Source organism: Poecilia latipinna, unplaced genomic scaffold, assembly GCF_001443285.1.
Source record: "Poecilia latipinna isolate Pla-1442-1.1 unplaced genomic scaffold, P_latipinna-1.0 Scaffold3103, whole genome shotgun sequence".
NCBI lineage: Eukaryota > Metazoa > Chordata > Actinopteri > Cyprinodontiformes > Poeciliidae > Poecilia > Poecilia latipinna.
In genome coordinates, this window is record NW_015115719.1 from 19469 (window position 1) to 38190 (window position 18722).

At 45.3% G+C, this 18722-nt stretch overlaps 1 protein-coding gene and 1 long non-coding RNA gene across 3 annotated transcripts in view; one reads left to right on the forward strand and one right to left on the reverse strand.

Moving 5' to 3' along the window:
• stab2 (stabilin 2) overlaps positions 1-15753 on the forward strand; it is a 28983-nt gene extending 13230 nt beyond the window's left edge. The window contains exons 36-70 of the mRNA XM_015022777.1: positions 51-179; positions 272-334; positions 1068-1166; positions 1254-1449; positions 1518-1613; positions 3344-3401; positions 3487-3560; positions 3650-3775; positions 4883-4956; positions 5034-5105; positions 5347-5466; positions 5545-5589; positions 5664-5762; positions 5839-5988; positions 6296-6424; positions 6555-6626; positions 6929-7105; positions 7910-7999; positions 8081-8227; positions 8386-8445; positions 8525-8648; positions 8748-8897; positions 8976-9077; positions 11016-11123; positions 11207-11400; positions 11480-11621; positions 11705-11838; positions 11919-12084; positions 12321-12427; positions 12499-12618; positions 12685-12831; positions 12950-13060; positions 13132-13264; positions 15311-15459; positions 15533-15753. Coding sequence (XP_014878263.1) covers positions 51-179; positions 272-334; positions 1068-1166; positions 1254-1449; positions 1518-1613; positions 3344-3401; positions 3487-3560; positions 3650-3775; positions 4883-4956; positions 5034-5105; positions 5347-5466; positions 5545-5589; positions 5664-5762; positions 5839-5988; positions 6296-6424; positions 6555-6626; positions 6929-7105; positions 7910-7999; positions 8081-8227; positions 8386-8445; positions 8525-8648; positions 8748-8897; positions 8976-9077; positions 11016-11123; positions 11207-11400; positions 11480-11621; positions 11705-11838; positions 11919-12084; positions 12321-12427; positions 12499-12618; positions 12685-12831; positions 12950-13060; positions 13132-13264; positions 15311-15459; positions 15533-15547 — 3978 coding nt within the window. The 3' untranslated portion in view covers positions 15548-15753. The remainder of the gene's footprint in view (positions 1-50; positions 180-271; positions 335-1067; positions 1167-1253; positions 1450-1517; positions 1614-3343; positions 3402-3486; positions 3561-3649; positions 3776-4882; positions 4957-5033; positions 5106-5346; positions 5467-5544; positions 5590-5663; positions 5763-5838; positions 5989-6295; positions 6425-6554; positions 6627-6928; positions 7106-7909; positions 8000-8080; positions 8228-8385; positions 8446-8524; positions 8649-8747; positions 8898-8975; positions 9078-11015; positions 11124-11206; positions 11401-11479; positions 11622-11704; positions 11839-11918; positions 12085-12320; positions 12428-12498; positions 12619-12684; positions 12832-12949; positions 13061-13131; positions 13265-15310; positions 15460-15532) is intronic.
• On the reverse strand, positions 15641-18597 carry LOC106940134 (uncharacterized). 2 transcript variants are annotated; one of them, XR_001423010.1, is made up of 6 exons: positions 17467-18597; positions 17237-17329; positions 17060-17118; positions 16911-16986; positions 15806-16796; positions 15641-15716 (listed from the first exon to the last, which is right to left on the reverse strand). It is a non-coding gene; the product is annotated as an uncharacterized LOC106940134 (long non-coding RNA). The 2 variants fall into 2 exon arrangements; XR_001423011.1 differs by having other exon boundaries at positions 17060-17329; positions 17791-18597.
• Positions 18598-18722: the final 125 nt, after the last annotated feature.

The window sequence follows — 18722 nt, forward strand, 5'->3', positions numbered from 1 at the left end:
AGGGAACCAGGAGAAGGTGGATCAGTTGTGTCTTTGTGTTCTTCCTGCAGCTGTTTGTGAACGATGCTCAGATAAACTCCTCCAACCTGTTGTGTGGTAAAGGAGTGATTCACGGTCTGTCAGCGGTTCTTCACATCAACAGAAACCGCTGTGACAAACTGACATACAGTAAAGTAAAGGTAACATCCACACACTCAGACTTTCACATTACCAGACAACAAAGATATGTTGAATGTTGCTGTAATTCAGATTAACTTCTTTGTTCTCACAGGGGTCATGTGGAAACTGTTTACTGCCCCAAAACCAAAAATGTCCCAGTGGCACCGACCGTGATGTAAGACTTTCCTCTGTCTGCCAAAACTAGTATCTCTCTACCATGAAATACTTGAAATAAAGTATTTCAAGAGGATCCACAACCATAAGGAGACACAAACATGTGCACACATTTTAGGAACAGGTTCAGACACTTGCAGCTAATGGCTCAACAGGTACATTCATCAAAATGTTCCTCTACATGTTCCTCGCAAACAGCCAAGGCTGCTGGCTCTAAAGAAGAAAGGAAGGATGAACTGAATGTTCATGTAAAATTTATTCTAAGCAAAATGAAAAAGATTAAACACCAACACTCTGCTTCATAACTTACCGAAAGTTATAACTAGGAGGAAATGGAAAATCGACTCATTTGTAGATGATGTTTTATATTTGTCATTTTAAGAGACCTGACATCAACCCTCTTCATACCCCAGCATCAGGAAATGGGTCCCATATGGATTTACTCTGGATGGGAACCAAGTGCGCCAAAGTTCACTTTGGGTTCACTGAATGGGATCCATTAAACTGACAATCCAACTTTTAGGTTGATCTAAAACTGGAATTAGTCCACTTCTGGCACATTTCTATAACCTGCAGAAACTCGCCCCATTAGAACCCACTGACTGGGATTTAACTCCCTAAGAGAGTTAGCACAGTTTGAGTTTAAATTATTTTCTGCAGAATCATCTGTAAAGCTTCTAGCTACAAAGAGGAGGTGAGGCTGCTTCCTGAGCTGTGGTTCTGAATGTCTGCAGAAATCAGTGAGGATGAGCATCTGCCTGTATAGACACACCATCGAAGGAGAATCCCATGTGACCATCGGCTGCATAGCAACCTGCCTCCAGAAGAACATTGTACGTCCCGCTGCTTCCACAAAGGAATCTGTCCCAACATGAATAAACCACAGGAATTCTTGAATCACCTTGTCTGTATATTTTCAGGAACGCAGGTGCTGTGAAGGGTTTTTCGGAGAACACTGTGAGCCTTGTCCAGGTCCGAAGGGACAAGCCTGCTTCGGTAATGGACTTTGCTTAGACGGGGTCAATGGCACCGGAGTCTGTAAGTGCAACAAGGACTTCCATGGGACGGCCTGTGAATCCTGTCAGAGCGGAAAATACGGAGTTCACTGTGACCAAGGTTAATGAAGCTCATTAAAGTAAATCTGAAGAACTGTGTCCATCATCTAATGCTGGGTTCCTCTGCAGACTGCCAGTGTAAGAACGGAGTCTGTAAGGAGGGACTGAACGGAGACGGGACCTGCGAGTGTGACGTGGGCTGGAGAGGCGCTCACTGTGATGAAAGTATGGCAGCAAATACACAACTCAGTGTGAATCCACCACATTTCATAACCAGTACACAAATATGAAATTAATTTCCTCTGCTCTTCTTTCAAATTGTCCTTTATGAGAGTTTTGTGGAATTTTACTGAAGTCCAAAAGATCCAAGTGAGCTTCATGTTAGTTATTCAGTTATGACTCAGAGTTTTAAATCTGTAATTCCTGCCAACTGTGGTGATTTGAGTTTTCTCTGTGTTTAGTTTTGGTTCTGTCTCTTTCCCAGGTGTGTCTTGTTCCCTACGATTACCTCCTGTGTATTTAAGTCCACCTGTTGTCCTTGTCTCTTGTTGGGTCCTTGTCAATTGTCGTATGTCAAAGTCGTGAGTCGTATTTCGTTCCATCGTTTGTCGTCACAGTTGTACTGGCTAAGTCCTGTGCCGGCTTCAGCTCTCGTTAGCAGTCTTATATTTGTACAGTTGCTACCGGTATTGAGCCACAGCCTCCGCTCTGCCGTGCTGCCTGTTATTTGGACTGTTTGAGCTGCTCATTTTTTCATCATTAAATCATCTACCTGGGTCTCGGCGTTCTCCCTCACCTCATCTCACTTCAAATCATGACACCAACTTCAAGGCCTGCATGGATCAGGTGCATAGAAGCTGGAAGCTGCTTCTCCATGTTTGGTTCAAGGCAAAATGTTGTTGACTACATTTTCCCTCTGGGAATAATCTGTTAGACTGACTTCAGGTAGTTTGGAAATTACCTTCCCAGAATGACTGACAGCAATAGTTGCTTCTCTAATATTTTTACTTTCTTGGTGTCAATGCAACACATCCACATGCATCTAAATTTAAATATCTCTAAGTTTAATTTTAAAAACTTTATTTCCATGGGTTTTAGTCAGTAATTCAACACACCTCTGCTGGAAAACACAGACCTGTCTTCCAGCTCGAACTCCAAGTGTGAACTCTGAAGATTCTGGGTCTGCACCTGCATCCTCAGCTTGTTGCTCTCCTCCTCATACAGCTCAGCAACACACTTTGACTCGTGGCTTCTCAGCTGCTTCAGCTCCACCTCCAGGGTCTGGTCGATGGTCAATCTTCTCGATGTAGGAGGCCAAGCGTCTGTTCAGTTCCTGCAGCTCAGGCTGCTCGTCGTTGCACATGGCCAGAAGTCCCTTCTTGCCAACTGGCTGATACAGACTTTAACTGACTAGGAAACAATCAGTGAAATGGAAAATGATTTGGAGTGGCTTCAGCTAAACGTTGGTGGTGAGATGGCACCAGCTTTCTCCTGACTCTTTCCTTTCAGCTTTGAACCCAGAAGTAACAGTTCTTATCAAACAATTGCTTTCAGAGTTTCAGTTGTTTTTGTTCTCATCATTTTTGTCAGTTTGTTAGCTTGGCTTCACTTGCTGAGTCTTATGGTCTGCTCTGGAGTTCGCTGTCTCCGTGTCTCCAGGTGAGGACTTTGTGTTAAAGAGCAGTCAGCTCCTTAGCTGGAGGCTGATTCTCCACTGGACTATTGGTTGTTTAGGAGAAAGGCATGATTGGCTGTAACAGAGGGTTTTGCAGCACAAAGAAAGGACAGGAAGGTCGTGGAATCCCATAATTCTTTGGGGTTAGACTGAGGTAACGGATGCTTGTTGCCCAGGAAGCAACTAGAAGAACTGGAATATCCATGCTGACTTGTAGGAGATATCACTTTGTGGTTCTGCACCATCACTCAGCAGCTCTGTTGTGTTTATCTGATTGCAGAAATTGAATCCAAAGCTGATGAACTATGTGGTTCTGTAAAATGTCATAGCAGCGCAAAGTAAGTCATGGAAAACTTCCATGAATGACTCAGGCAGTCCCTGTTCATCTTCTAACCTGCTCTTCTTCATGATCCTGACCTTTAGCTGTGTGGTTCAAACATCTGGATCTCGGTGTCTGTGTGCTGCTGGGTTTGAGGGAAATGGGACGTTCTGTAAAGGTAAGAACTGCCAGCAAACAAGCTCCACTCAGCTGTACTTTTGATCTGATGACGGCCTGGGAATACCGAGTCTGATGACGATGTTGCAGCTGTAGACCCATGTCTGGTGAAGAACGGCGGCTGCAGTCTGTATGGGGTTTGTAAACGGACCCGACCCGGCAGCAGAGACTGTGTCTGTGGGCGCGGCTACGCTGGAGATGGGTTTGTGTGTGTGGGTAGGTTCCCCGTTTACTCCCGAAGCACCAGGATCGGTGATCTTCTGTTTGAACTGTAGACTAAGATCCAGCTGGCTCCTTGGACTCATAAAGACCAAAGGTCCTCTTCAGGAGCCAGAAAAGGTTTTCAAGGTTCCAAACAAGATGCTGTAAACATCTCTGGATGTTCCCAATCGTTGAAGTTCTAGATTTTTAAAGAGACATTAGTATGTTTTTTAAGGAGCTCAAAGATATTCATAGAAGTTTCTTGACAAGGACTGATTAAAAGCTTGAAGCCCAAGGTTTTCCCTGGACATTTGAAGGTATTTGGACATTGCTGTTTTCCCTGAAGATATTTTAAGGGATCCTGAGGATACTTTTAATTTATTCAATACCTATTAGATGTCAATGTAGAATTGTTAAACATTTAGTTATAAACCCTTCCAGAAGAACGAAGCTAGAGGTGGTCACTTCTTCAGTCTAAAACACATGGGGCCCATCTCCAATCAATATGCAAGAGGTTAAGTACTTCATGACTAGGTCATGGTGATAATCAGACATCATAATGTCTCATTATGGTGTCAGCAGTATTAATTTGTAAATAAACTTGGAGGTCTTGGGAGACTAGAAAATCCTTGAAGAGAATTTGATTCTTGAAGCATGACGTTGAGGTGTTGAAGGCGTTTCATGAGTAATCAGGTAAATTAAAAGGTGTTTAGATGCTCTGTCTCCTAAAGTAGACACTGGTAGATGTTATTTGGGTTATTTAAAGAGCTCATGGAGACCTGTTGGTTTTCTGAAGGTTGCAGACATAGAAAAAGTTTACTGTATTTCCACTGATCCTTGAATCAAAAGATGTTTCTAACGAGTTTCACTGGTAGTTTTAAACAGTCCTTAGAGAAGTTTTAGCTGTACAGGTGGTTTGGTAAAGTCTTTGTAAAATGATCTTTGTTCTGATGAGCAAGCAGGCAGTTGTAGAGGTTTATTCCTGCTGAACAGACTAAAGGCTTCTCAATGAACGTCTAGGCATGTAGCACTGGTTTTGGAGTAGGACAGATGGTAATCTGGAAACTTAATGTCTAAGGATGATTATAAGGAGGTGATGCTGAGTGTTTTTCATCTAAACAGAGATAAATCCATGTCTGGAGGGGAATGGAGGATGCCATGCTAAAGCGGAGTGTATCCATGTTGGACCAAACAAAGTAGGGGCTTTATCCATCAGTGTCAATAAAGAGATTAGCTTTATAGACAGTAACACATGTACTGGTTGTGTTTTCAGACTTCCTGCGTCTGCAGCAAAGGTTACTCAGGTGATGGACAGAACTGCACCATTGTCAACTTGTGTGCAAAGGTCAGTTTGCCTGAAATCACACGTTTCTTCTCACTGACCAGTTTGTCGGCCACTAGTGTGGGTGGTCATCTGAACAACAGTCCTCTCCTCATTTAGAAATCTTGTTTCTGCTGTAATGGGCTGCACTTTTTCTACTTTTATCTTTTGAATTGAATCAGTTTGCAGAGTAGTGCATCGATTGAACATTGTCCAAAAGTCTAAATAATTAACCTGCTGTTATTATTTGGCCATTTTTTCTCAGAAAAATGGCGGCTGCCACCAGCTTGCCCAGTGCAACATGACAGGACCTAGCATTCGGACTTGCACCTGCTATGAAAACTTTGTTGGAAATGGTTTCAAGTGCAAAGGCACCTTGGAAAGGGTGAGCTTCTGCAACACAAACACTCGCTGAGCCTTGCCGCCTCATACATTTAACCAGCTATCTGGCCACTTCTGACAGGAGCTGAGGTACATAGGGTCCAGCAACTTTTACTTCAGTTTGGTGGTGAGCATCCAGACATTTCAGTCTGTCGCCCCTGCATGTGGAATCTCATTAACCAAAGTAAACTCTGGTTTCAGATGATGGAGATTATCCTGAAAGGTCGTGGTCCGTTCACTGTCTTTGCTCCAGATGATCAGGCCACCATATCTAACAACTCCTTGTTGAGTGATCTGAAGGTAGAAGAATGCTTCCACTAAGCAGATAAGAATCTGGAATGAGGCTTAGATTATCACAATGTTTGTTTTTTTCTAGGAAAGCTATATTGTGAAACACAGAGAAACTTTCGCCAACATGCTGCGCGGCCACATCGTCATGTGTCACACTTTGCTGCCTGACAACCTGAACCAAACCCGAAACCTGACCAGTTTGTCCGGACTCGTCCTCACCACTCGCTCCACCCAGGTGACCAATCAGACAACAGTTCACATTCATATGAACTGTGTGAATGAAAAACTGTAGACTACTGAACCAAAGTTCCTTTGCCAATAGCAGCTTTGGATACCTGCAGCATAGATGAATATGCTCCAAGAACCCATGAACTACAATCCTGCCTAGAATATGGAGCAATCTGGAAACAGAGCAAACAAATATGAATTCAGGCTTCTGAATGCTAGTTAAAATATTCTCCACATGGACATTAAGCCAGACTTTAGGAACGTCTTTAGGTAGTTATAAAGAAAGGTTAAACTGAACTCTGTTATATCTTCAGGGTAAAATCACCATCAACGGGGCTAATTTGACCAGCAGCGACGACGTCAGTGTTAACGGCATCATCCATGAAATTGACTCCATTCTGTTACCACCCAACCTTAACATAGACAATATCATGCTCATCCCGGTAGGTGCAAGTCATTCCTGACAACCTTTATCAATCAGCAGCCTAGAACATGACGTTACGACCTGATTAATGTCTTGATCATTACCTACATAAAGCTGGTCAGTTACCTACTTCACTTGTTTCTCTGCAGAATCCAACAGAGGTGAACCTGACAGACGTGGCTGAAAGACATGGTTATAAAACCTTCTACAAGCTTCTGAAGGTAAAACTCTACCACAGACCTCCATGTCTAGCAGAGTCCATCTGATTTCTGGACCCAGCTGGGCCCCAGGAGGTCCAGGCTTGCAGGTTAAACACTGAACAGCTCACCAGTCCAGTGCTACCTGCTACATTCATGTTTAATCTTTAAAACATTTAATTTGTTTGCATTAAAACGTATAGTGTAATGTGTCCCAGTGTCTTGGAGGACCATTCCTTGGATTTTATCTGCAGGTATTTAGCCAGAGGGCAGGATGGTTTCAGAAACCCAAATATCCACCTGACTTTGTCTCCTGTGTGTTTCAGGACACAGGTGTGATGGACCTGATAGACAATGTGATTTTCCAGCCAGTGACGATCTTCCTCCCATCTGATGATGTCATGGCCTCTCTGCCACAGCAGCAAAAGGACTACTTGTTCCATCAACAAAATCGACCACAGCTCCAGGAGTACCTGAAGTATCATGTCATGATAAGCCAGAAGGTGAGGCACTCTGCAGCCTGTTGGCCATAGTCCCATTCAAACAGTCCTTTAGCCTAGCTGTCCCCAGTCCAGACTGGTCCGCAGTGATAAAAAGGTTGGGGACCACTGCTTTAGGCCATGTGTGAGGGTTCATGGCAGCAGTGGGCATCGCTAACTAAAAGGTTAGTTCCACTAATGCTAAACAGCTAAATTCAGTCATATTGATGCCCACCATGTGTCATCATTAAAATGTGAAGAGGCTCTTAAAGCAATTCATGCATGCATTTGTTTGACACCCTGGTTGTTCGTGTAAGTTATATTCTTCTGTACCTCATTCATTCACTACTTTCCACCTGCTTAGTACAATTACTTGAACAAAACAACAAACATGAGGAGAGGAAATAGAAATAAACAGATTTCAAAATAAGAGCATGAACATAAACATGTACTTGAAACCTTAAGTAACCAAAACCTCCAAACAGATTTTGAACGTTTATACGAATTTTACAAAACAGCCAAGTGAATTTATTTAGGGGAAGCCAAGTGCATTAGATGTTTTCAAAGTTAGCTGAAATGCTAAAGCACTGAAATTAAAATGATCTCTGCTATTAGGGGATCAGTTGACTAGCGCATTAGCATGCTCACCACTCGTTCCTGGTAGCACGCAGTGAAGAGGACAATGAAGTAATTAATACCACTTTTGTTCTTCTGAACATAACTGTGCAGAGAACAATGGAGAACGGACACCATCTTTAAACTCTGTATGAAAAGCTCTTCTGTTGACAAAGATCGACCCTCAGTTTAAGGTTCTTTTTTTAATCTCAGGTTTATGCAGAAGGATTGATCTATCTGGAGTCCGGTCGGACTCTGCAGGGTTCAGCTCTCTCCTTCTCCTGTGGCGGTCCGGATAAAATTGTAAGTACAGCAGAAAAGGAAACCATAGAAGAAGAAGAGGTGAAACTAAGTTCTGAATCAGTGGCTGTTCTTGTTGATCAGGGAGAAATCTATGTTAATGATGGATCATGTCGGATCACTGAGAGGCATCTGGTGTTCAGAGCTGGGATTGCGTATGGAATAGACTGTCTGCTGATCCCACCCAGCCTTGGGGGGCGCTGTGATGAACAGACAATGTTGGATCTCAAGGTAAGTCCTTGATTCATCTTACTGACCTTCTGAAGTCCTCTTGGACAAGGAGGATCCTGAGTTTTCCCTCCGGATTGTAGGATTCCTGTGAAGAAACCAGAAATATTCCATCTTTGTGTTGCTGTGGATGAACATGTTTGTTTTACCTTCTGTTCTAGATGAACTGTGGTCCATGCTCAAGAACTGCTACTGTCTGTCCCAGAGGAACCGTGAAAAAGGTCTGACTCAGTTCCTGCTGACTGAATGTTTGATCAGAATGAGGAGCATCTCTCATCAGATGCTTTTCTTTGTGTTCAGGAAGTTGAGAACTGTGATCTTCCAAACTTGTTGGTCAGTAAAAACTCTGGTTGTCTACTCACCTGTACCATCAACTTCTGGCATCCAAAGTGTTGTTCTGGTTTCTATGGGAGAGACTGTCTGGGTGAGAGGTCAAACTTTCATTGCTGTGGACTGAATGGCTAAGGTTGGTTGAGCTCTTTTGTCCTCACAGAGACAATGTGACTGTAACTCCTGTCTGCAGAGTGTCCTGGAGGAGTCCAATCCCTCTGCAGTAAACGAGGTAAATGCGATGATGGTCACCTTGGTAGCGGCACCTGTACCTGTGACACAGGTTTTAAGGGCACGGCCTGCGAGATGTGCAGAGATGGGTTCTACAGTCAGAGCTGTAAAGGTGAGCAGCAGGGTATCCTCTAAGGTCTCTGGATCTCCAGGCTTCATCTGGTTTCATAAAGGTGACTCTGTATTTCAGCCTGCAACTGTTCGGATCACGGGTCATGTGACGACGGACTCCGGGGGACGGGTTTGTGCTTTTGTGAGGAAGGGTGGACCGGAGTACGATGTGACATTCAAAGTAAGTTTGGTTTACAGACTAAACCTGATCTAGAGTCAGGAACTCTGTGGTTCTGTGACTAACAGAATCCTGTCATCCATAACAGTTAGGGAGTGGACAGTGCAGGGCTCATCTGGGATGATGGATGGTAACTGGTCCACTATAGCTGGGAGCAGTGGTGGCTCCAGAATTTTTTCCTGCAGGTGCTAAGGGGGAGCTAAGCATTTTCCTGAGGGTGCTATGACAGATCATTTTCCCTATAGTTATCAACACACACACATTAGCATTGTTATTTTAATCAGACTGATTTGCATTTATCTCGCCCTGGACGGTAGCTGGAGATGGGCACCAGCAACCCTCCAGACCCCACTAAGGGACAACAGTGTTAGAAAATGGATGGATGATTTGCATTTATTTGACGCTTAGACGTCAGTATGAAGCCTTGAGCCATTAGCCAGGTGACTTCCAGATAATATTAGGTAAAACAGCATTTATGACAAAGGGGTCACCCAAATATTGACCCTTTGCAACTATGTCACTTAATCAGTCGAAGCGCCATGATGAACATCGGAAGTGAGAATCTGGAGTATTGACAGAGGAAGTTGTTTTCCCAGGTTGTTTCTGTGTTTATTCATGGCTTCTGTTTCATATGCGTCGGTATTTACAGAAGCCTGAAACAGCTAGCTGAGAAACCGACCCGAACCTCCTCCTTCCTGACGAGTTGATCAAATTACCGACTTTTCCTGAATCCACACCACATGATTTATGTTACTATGTCATAAACGGCGTTTCCCCTGAAACCGGAGCAGCATTAAGAACGGACATTTTCCAAACATGCTAGGCTACCTGACTGCGTGGCATTGTTTCCATGGTTACTGTTAGACGCTACCTTCTCCATAATGCGATACTTGATATCTTTCTAACCATATTTACTTATAAAGTATATGAACGTTAATCTTCTTGCCGTGTATAAAGTGTTAGCTGTAAATCCGCGGTTACACCAAGAGCTCCCAGTCATCATGACTGACTGCTGCATCTTTCCTCATTCAAATAAAATGACAAGCTTGGTTTTGACCCTTGTCTGTTTGTGCAGCCGACCTGCAGCACTTTGTGACCATTTTACTGCGAGATCAACTAAATAAAAGCGATATTAGGCTACCACAGGCTTTATACAGGAGAGAACAGGTTTGGACATCCATCGAGGTGGAGACAGTGACGTCAGGTGCAAAGGGTCATATTGTCATATTTGTTTTTTATTCATTTTTTTTTAATTAACTTGAGTTTATTTAATTGCCTAATTAACCACTACATGGCTTGATTTGACTGTCAATAAGTGTCCTTGTGATAAAAAATGTTGTGCTTACTACCGATTAACTTCGTGCTGCTAACATGTGTTAGTTTGCTATGATAAACTGTCAGTATCATCGAAGTCAGTTCGTCTAATGGACCTACACTTTCTCACAAATTGTGACCACCGATTGGTCAGTTGCTGAGAAATACCCTGGAATGATTGGGGGAGAAATGCTCCACGTCTGCATGGGGGCGGAGCCGGCATCATTTCCTGGAAGTGATAATAACATAGACAAAGTTCAAATCCTCTTGTTGGATGTTTTTTTTTAACTCAGTATATAATAATTTATTTTTATTTTGTGCCTTTTGATGACGATGCAACAACAGCTACATATAAGAAATGTTAAATCAGATGAAAAAAACCCCAAATCTAATATTTTCTGGGGGCGCGATGACTTTTCCAGGGGGAGCTATAGCCCTCCCTAGCGCCCCCCTGGCGCCGCCACTGGCTGGGAGATAAACGGGAAATGTCTTGGTTTCATCCTGGGTTCTGAGTTACCTGATGTTTAGCAGACAGCAGGACTCGGACCTGCAGACCACCACCTGCTTCTCAGGTGAATGTTGGACCACCTCCCTGATGACGCCTAACAGCTTCCCTGTCTGTTCCAGCTGAGGTATTCCAGTGCTCTCCACCCTGCTCTCCAAAGGCCGTCTGTCAAGAAAACAACACCTGCATCTGTCGACCATTCCACGAAGGAGACGGACTCACCTGCACAGGTAAACATGTTGGTTTCCCTGTGGGAAGTGCTTTGGTGGCCCCAGTCTACTGGTCAGCCATGACGCTGTCTCCATCTCCACAGTGGTGGACCTGTGTAAGATCTGGAATGGTGGTTGTGCCAAAGAAGCTAAATGTTCTCAGAGAGAAGAGAAGGTAAGCTGCACGTGTCCTCAGGGCCACTCTGGAGACGGCTTCACCTGTCTACCTGTGGACCCATGTGCCAGTGGGGACAACGGTGGCTGCAGTGAGCACGCCACTTGCACCATGACGGCTCCAGTGAGGAATAAAGCAGTGCTCACTACAACTTACATCCTCAGGTCTGTCACCTGAGCTAATGAGTCACATCTGTCATCAGGGGAAGAAAAGGTGCACCTGTAAGGACAACTACATGGGAAATGGAGTTAGCTGTGAACTCAAACAGCTGCCAATCAGCCGCTGTCTCCTGGACAATGGAGGGTGTCATCCAGATGCTAAATGTACCGACCTCCACTTTGAAGGTAAGAGCATGGGCTTCAGGGAACCAATCAGGAGAAGGAATCAGTCCTGAACCCTGAACTGAGGTCTGAATGTTTGTGTCCAGATGCAACGCTGGGCGTGTTCCACTACCGTTCAGCTAAAGGACAGTACAAGCTGGACTACACCACAGCTCAGCAGGGCTGCAGGGAAGAGGGAGCCACCCTAGCAAACTACACTCAGCTTTCCTATGCTCAGCAGGTCAGTGAACTCAACACCAAACTCAGATTTCTCTTGCTAGATGGGATAATTGAATTTTCTGCTTGGGTCTATGGCTGAAGGGTGGACTGAACATGTGTGCTGCTGGCTGGTTGGACCAAGCCCGGGTCGCCTACCCCACCACCTACTCCAATCCCAACTGTGGTTTTGGACACGTGGGCATTGTGGACTACGGCACCCGGAAAAACCTGAGTGAGACTTGGGATGCCTTCTGCTACAGGATGAAGGGTGAGAGGAGAACATGCAGTGAGGTGGAGTTACAGATCAGCCACAACATTAAGACCACTGAGCGGTACCAGAACAGGACTATCAGAACAGATTGGCACCTCCTGCACAGCTTGGTCAGAGCATCTCTACAGCTGTAGCTCTATGGTCTGGTTCCAGTCCGGGTCGTCTGTGCATCATCAGACGGTAGTGTTTTATGGATGTCCAGCAGATGTCAGTGATGTCTCTCTGTGTTTCAGAGGTGCAGTGTGTCTGTAAACCAGGTTACATTGGCGACGGACTTAGCTGTACAGGAAACCTGCTGCAGGTCCTCAGGTCCACCCCCACCTTCTCCAACTTTCTGATTGTGGGTATCACATCTTCAGTCACAGCTCAACTATTAATTCTGCTTCTGAGCAACATCTTTGTCTTCTTCAGCAAATCATGAACTATTCTGAGGTGTCCGAGTCTGGAAGAAGGTTTGTGAAGAGCCTCAGTAACCTGGAAGTCCAGTCCACCCTGTTTGTCCCAGAGAACAGCGGTCTGCCGGAGAACCTGGTGAGCCCCAGAGACAGAGATACATCTGCTACCAGCTGCAGTGTCCTCACTAATGTGTCCCAACAGACCCTTTCCTCGCGGGACATCGAGGTCCACCTGTCTGAGGGTCAGGCTCTTCCTCTGAGCCAACTGAAGAACAACAGCCGGATCAGGACTCGAGCTGGCAGTCTGTCTGTCCTTGGGGTTGCCAACCTTCTCAACCCTTCAGCACTGGTGAGACCACCAGCCTCCTCCACATGGGGGTGGTGGGATCATGGAGGTTATTTATTTCTGACTAAGCTTGACTCTTAAAGAAGGTCATCTTCAGGTTCCATCTGTTTCTGCTCCTCAGGCTTCCTGTTTCATCAACGACCGCTTCGTCACCGACTCCGACATTCGTGCTTCTAACGGGATCATCCACGTCCTCCAGGGGCCTCTGGAAGCTCCTCCTCCCCGTCCAGATGTGAGTCACATCATAATGTTGGCTTTGTTTACCCAGCAGATGAGTGACTGTGTTTCTGATTGGCCAAGCAGATGCATTCAGCCCACCAGGCTGGGATGGGAGTGGGAGTGGTTCTCCTGATCCTTCTGGTGGTGGGAGCCATCTTTGTTGGATACCGGTTCTACCACCACAGCAGCAAACCCTTCCAGTTCCACTACTTCAAGGTGAGCCTCTAGTCTGTTTTAAAACAGACCAGTAAACTGAGGGAACTGACAGGTTGCTTCACCAAGCCTACAGGTTACATAGACAGAACCTATGTTCTGTTCTAAAGTCATGAACCCAGTAGGTTCTGGTAAATCCAGTCTTGCTCTCTCATTAAATAGTCTCTGCTGGGCAATCTTTGCCAGTTCTGCTACGTTTACATCCCAGGCCAGGTTATCTATGATATGAACTCCCAGGAAATGGCAGTTTAACAGCCTCTCCATCTGGTCTCCGCAGATGTACAGTGGTTGAATGTGTCTCCTTCTCCTAAAATCCACTATGAGTTCCTTGGTCTTGGCTGTGTTTAGGATAGAGTAATCTTCGGACCATGCTGTGAGTCACTCCACCTCATGAAGACTATTAGCTTAGCTTTTCAGCTCACAGCAAAGACTCAGGGAGATCTCTGGAGGTTGGGAGTTACCATGTAGGCAAATGTTGAGCGATTGTCAGCCAGCTCTTCCTTTTTCCTGCTGATGGTTGAACATTTGCTTGGCTGCGCCCCCAGGTGGACACCTTCAGCTCCAAATCAGGGATAAAACCACTTAACCAACACAGAGTACCACAGACTCCTGACATCCCTCCAGGACCAGCTCAAGGCTCCATGGGGCCCAAAGCGAAATTTGGTTTGGGATCCTCTAGTTCTGCTAATAATGTTGACTGGCTGCAATCAACAGATTATTAGATCATTCACACACCTGCTATCAGCTCTGACACACTGTTTACATTATATCCTATATACTACCAATGCACCATCTACTGGTAGTAAAAGCAACAAAAAAAAAACAGTATGGTCTGGACTTAAGATGGAATACGTACCCACATATGAGTATGTGTGTATTCATACACACGTGTTCACATATTATTTCCATGGTAATACACCAGATAAATACATGGTATTTATTTCAGGTGAGTCTTTCTTACCTGGGAATGTGGACCGGTACCGGGCTGATTCTGAGCCTTGAAATCATTTTAACAAGTCCTGGAATAGTTTCATACCTGAGAAGTTGATGTAAAAATAATGTTTGTTTTAGCCACATAAATTATGCTCAGCAGCAAACAGCACATCTTCAACTACAGCTTCGATCGGCTCATTGATATATTGATGCATGTAGCCTGATGGAAAAACATTTTCCTAGACAATATCAAACATTGAGAAGTTTGAATTATTGTTATCAAACGTTTTCAAACGCGCCATTTTGAAGCCAAAAAACCTCAGAAACATTTCGGACCAAGCAGGAGAATCGACTCATTTAAAGCTAAAATTCAGTTTTACACAAATGCAAACACGCTACCTTAAAGGTCGATATTAAGCTAATTTTCTATTAACAGCTCCACAAATCTTTCTGATAAACGTTGCCAAGAGAAAACACACCTTTTTCTTGACTTTTTCTTTTTTATTCTTCCTATTTCCTTTCTCTCTCCCTTTTCTGCGACATTGTTTTGCTCATTTTTCTTCCACTGGAGCGATGAAGGTTTGGATGCTCTGCAGCTCATATTACCGGCCACCAGGGGGAACCCAAGAGCAATTAATTTTTTTCCTTTTGCCCATATATAGAATGATTCCTACATAATCAAATACATAATATTAAGAAAAATCCCAACTTTATAATGTAGCTATGTGTTTTGTTAATATAATCACATAGAAATCATTACTAAATAAAAATCAGTTCCTTCTTAAGGGGCCCTTCAGTGCCACATCAACAAACCATCAGGTCCGACTTTCCCTCCATCCAGGATTTGTCCAGGTCAAGAGTCAGGAAAAGGGCAGCCAACATCTCTGCAGACCTCACACATGCTGGACATGAACAGTTTAGAGCTTGACCTTCAGGTGGCGCTGCAGAGACAGGCTCCTCCCCCAGCCTGAAACCCGGAAACATCTCTGCATTAATTTAACCTCTTCTGTAAAAACTCTGCCTCAGTTTATTTCCCAACTATTTATAATCAAAATGTTTTCCCTGAGCGCGCAGCGACCCGAAGGAGTCTAGACGTTAAAACCCGACTGCTTTCTACAGGACGACGACGGAGAAGAAGAACCTGCAGCTGAAACGACAAACTACAGCCGCAGCATCTCTAACCCGGTCTATGAAGCAGGTCCAGAACCAGAACCGAGCCAGTCCAATGGATCCGGAGCCACTGGGAGCCTAGAGCCGTCTGTTCAGGTGGCATGAGTTCCTGTCGTTCTGCTGCGATGTACAGATGAGACCTGGGGTTTAACCTGAGCCGTCTCTGCAGGTGGAGGACAGCTGAACCTGGACCGGGTCTGCTGGGTCAGAACCACTCCTACAGCTATCATCCATCAGAGACCCTGAAGGATGGAGTCCTTTCTGCAGAGCGAAGCCACTAAACCTGGACGCCTTCAGGAACCAACTGAAGCTCAGATGTAAAAGTTCTACAGTGTTCTGGTTCTGATGGAGTTCTGGAAAAGAGAATAAAGTATCAACAAGCTGATCTGAGTTATTAGTCGAGATTTTTGATTGATTCTTTTCACATTAAATTCTACTAAACCCCATAAGAGTAGCAAGCAGAGGATCCACGTCAGGTCTGAACAGTTCCAGAACCAAGTGCTGCCCAGGTCAACGTTCTGGACCCGGGTTTAGTAGACGGGTCTCAAATGGTTCGTTACAAAATGGAGGAAAACATCTGAGGGATCCTGAGCTGCTGAGAAGTTCAGCTGAAACATTCTGGGTTCTGGTCTCATTCTGTTCCCAAAAGTCCGAGCTGCCCATCCAGAACCTCCCAGAACTGGTGCTGGAAATGGACCCGAGGAGAAATGGCTCTTTTAAAATGTTTCAGATGGTTGATCTGAGGACAGCAGAACCTGCTGATCTGCCTCTGGAGAGCCATGCTAGTTTCCTTCTGCTGCTCCTCCATCAGACGTCCAAACCGTCTCAGACCGGACTGGACCGGATCTGACCTGTTGCTTTTCTAATACCATCCATAGTTGTGCTTTCTAGGGAAAATCAGAACCTGTGTAGGTCCGTTTCCTCCAGTTGGTGCTGGTCAGCGGGAGTCTGACCCCCTGATGGAGGCCTTCACCCTTGACCCAGGGTCCTAAACTCCACCTTCACTGGTCCTCCGTTTCCCCTCCCAGACTTGGATTCTGCCAGTAAAGTTCAGCAAGAATGCAACCGATGCAACCGATGCAGTCTCATCGGTTGCATTTTAGTTGAGACTTCTGGAAAAAATGTCCTACATCTAGCAGAGTCTGAGAACTGCATTTGTGAGGTTTAGGCTTTGATTTAAGGTTGATTTTTCAATAAACTGATAAAGTTCCAGATTTTCTGTTTAGTTTGAATTCTGGAGAGTTTCTGCAGCAGAGAAGAGAGGCGGCCTGTGAAGATCTAAACCTAGAGGACCTTCCAGTAGCCAGTGGAAGAAATGATCAGGTTTACAGGTTGAAAACCAACAGATGCTCAAGCTTCAGCAGAGCCACATCGCTCTCTTTGGTCCTGGAGTTGTACTCCTGGTGGCTGATGATATGGGAGATTCCCACCAGCTGAACAGAGAGGAGACAGAGTAGGGGCAAGGTTCTGCTGATTGTTGGTTGACAGATTGGACCAACATGGTTGTTGGTCCAACAACTGAATCTGGTCCTTGGACATCATCTTACCTACTCCTCTGGGTCTTCAGCCTTATCCAGGTCATGTCTTCCTGCCAGGACTTTCCAGAGAGATTCTTTGTTGTACCTTTAGAAACATCAGTTTGAATCCCAAAATGATGAACATGAGTTATCACTGAAAATCCAACTTAACTTCTGACCTTCTGAAGCAGTGGGCAGCCGAGACGACCCACCGTAAAGGAGCGCAGACCTGCAACATCTGACAGGTTCCGACAAAGGAGTCACTGGGTGAACACCTGATACAGGTGAGCTCAGCTCAGAAACCAGGTCTAGTCAGGGGTCAGCTGAACCAGAGACTCCGTGTCGGTCAGACTCACCACTGAAGAAACCAAACCAAGCAGAGAAGGTGGAGTGTTCCTGCAGAGTTTCATTCAGAGTCACATTCAGCAGGTTCTGGTTCTGGTTCTCATCTGGAGAAACAACCCAATCATCAGAACATTTTCAAAAACACAGTCTGGTGTAAGAACCAAAGATCCTGCAGCTCATTTAGAATCAGCAGAATCTTTAGAGTCTGTGTGCAGGAATCCAGAACCAGAGGAGCCCTGACCTGTTCTGACCTGACCCTCCAGAGGGTTCAGGAATCCAGAACCCAAACCGCTTCCAGAGTCCTCAGGAGACGGTGCTGAGCCTAGTGGGTGGTACCTAACGGGTCGGCCTGGCACCACTCAAGTTCTGGTCTCCACGGCCTGAACTCAGCTCTGGAGGTTTAGCTGCTCTCCATCTGTAGGAACCTTCATAAGACCTCAGTTCATGTCAACTACAGGAACCGGGATCTAAGCCGGGTTCTGGTAGAATTTTGTGTTCTGCCATCTTTAAACTGTTCACCTGGTTAAACATCCTCCAGGTTCTGATTTGTATTTCGGTGTTTTACCTTTTCAGACTCAGAACTAGAGGTAACACAACCCTTTGATCCTCAGAACCGAACCAGGTCAGTCCAACTGGACCCAGGTTCTGGTTGATGGTTCAGGTGTTTTTCACCTGCCTGAAGGGACGTCGCCCAGAGGGACAGCAACCTCTCTGTCCAGCTGCAGAATCCACACACAGAGCTGCAGCTTCATCAGTCTGGATACACACACCTGTCTGATTGGACACACCTGCAGCAGCCAGAGCTGAGTGCCAGAACCAGGATTAGAACCAGAACCAGCACCAAGACTGTGGGATGGGCTGGAAACAAACTGCATATTGGATTCCTTCAGGTCAAAGCATCAGACATGGAAACATTCTTCCATCCTGACCCTCGCTGGGAGAAGGTTGTTGTTGAAAATCCCAGTAAATCAGCAAATTCTGAAGTACTTGGATGGACTCGTCTGGTACCGACAACCATGCCACGCTGACTAATTTGATTTCACCTTCTTCCTCTTTCTGACCCTGACTTTGAACTTCACCGTGTTTGACTGTGATTGGCTGATTCTCTGTGCTGACTGAAATGGTGTACCTAATAAAGTGGCCAGTATGTGTCCCTTCTAGTGTATAGAGATCCTCCAGGGGGCGCTGGAGAGTCTGGGAATGGCCCTGCGATGGACTGGCCACCTGTCCAGGTTGGAGAGGCACCGCACAGGAACAAGGGTTATAGAAATAAAACACCTAGACTGTATTTCCTGTTTCATCCAGATGAACCTCATCGGTGCTTCTGATTGGTTAACATTCAGTCACATTGTTCAATGAACTCTTCCTCCAGATGTTCCTGACAACTTCCAGCAGCTGTTCAGTCAGACAGGAACCTGAAGGCATGAGAACACGTGGACCTCTAGCCCCACCCCCTGGACTCCTAGCCCCTCCCCCTGGACTGGCCCCTCCCTCAGA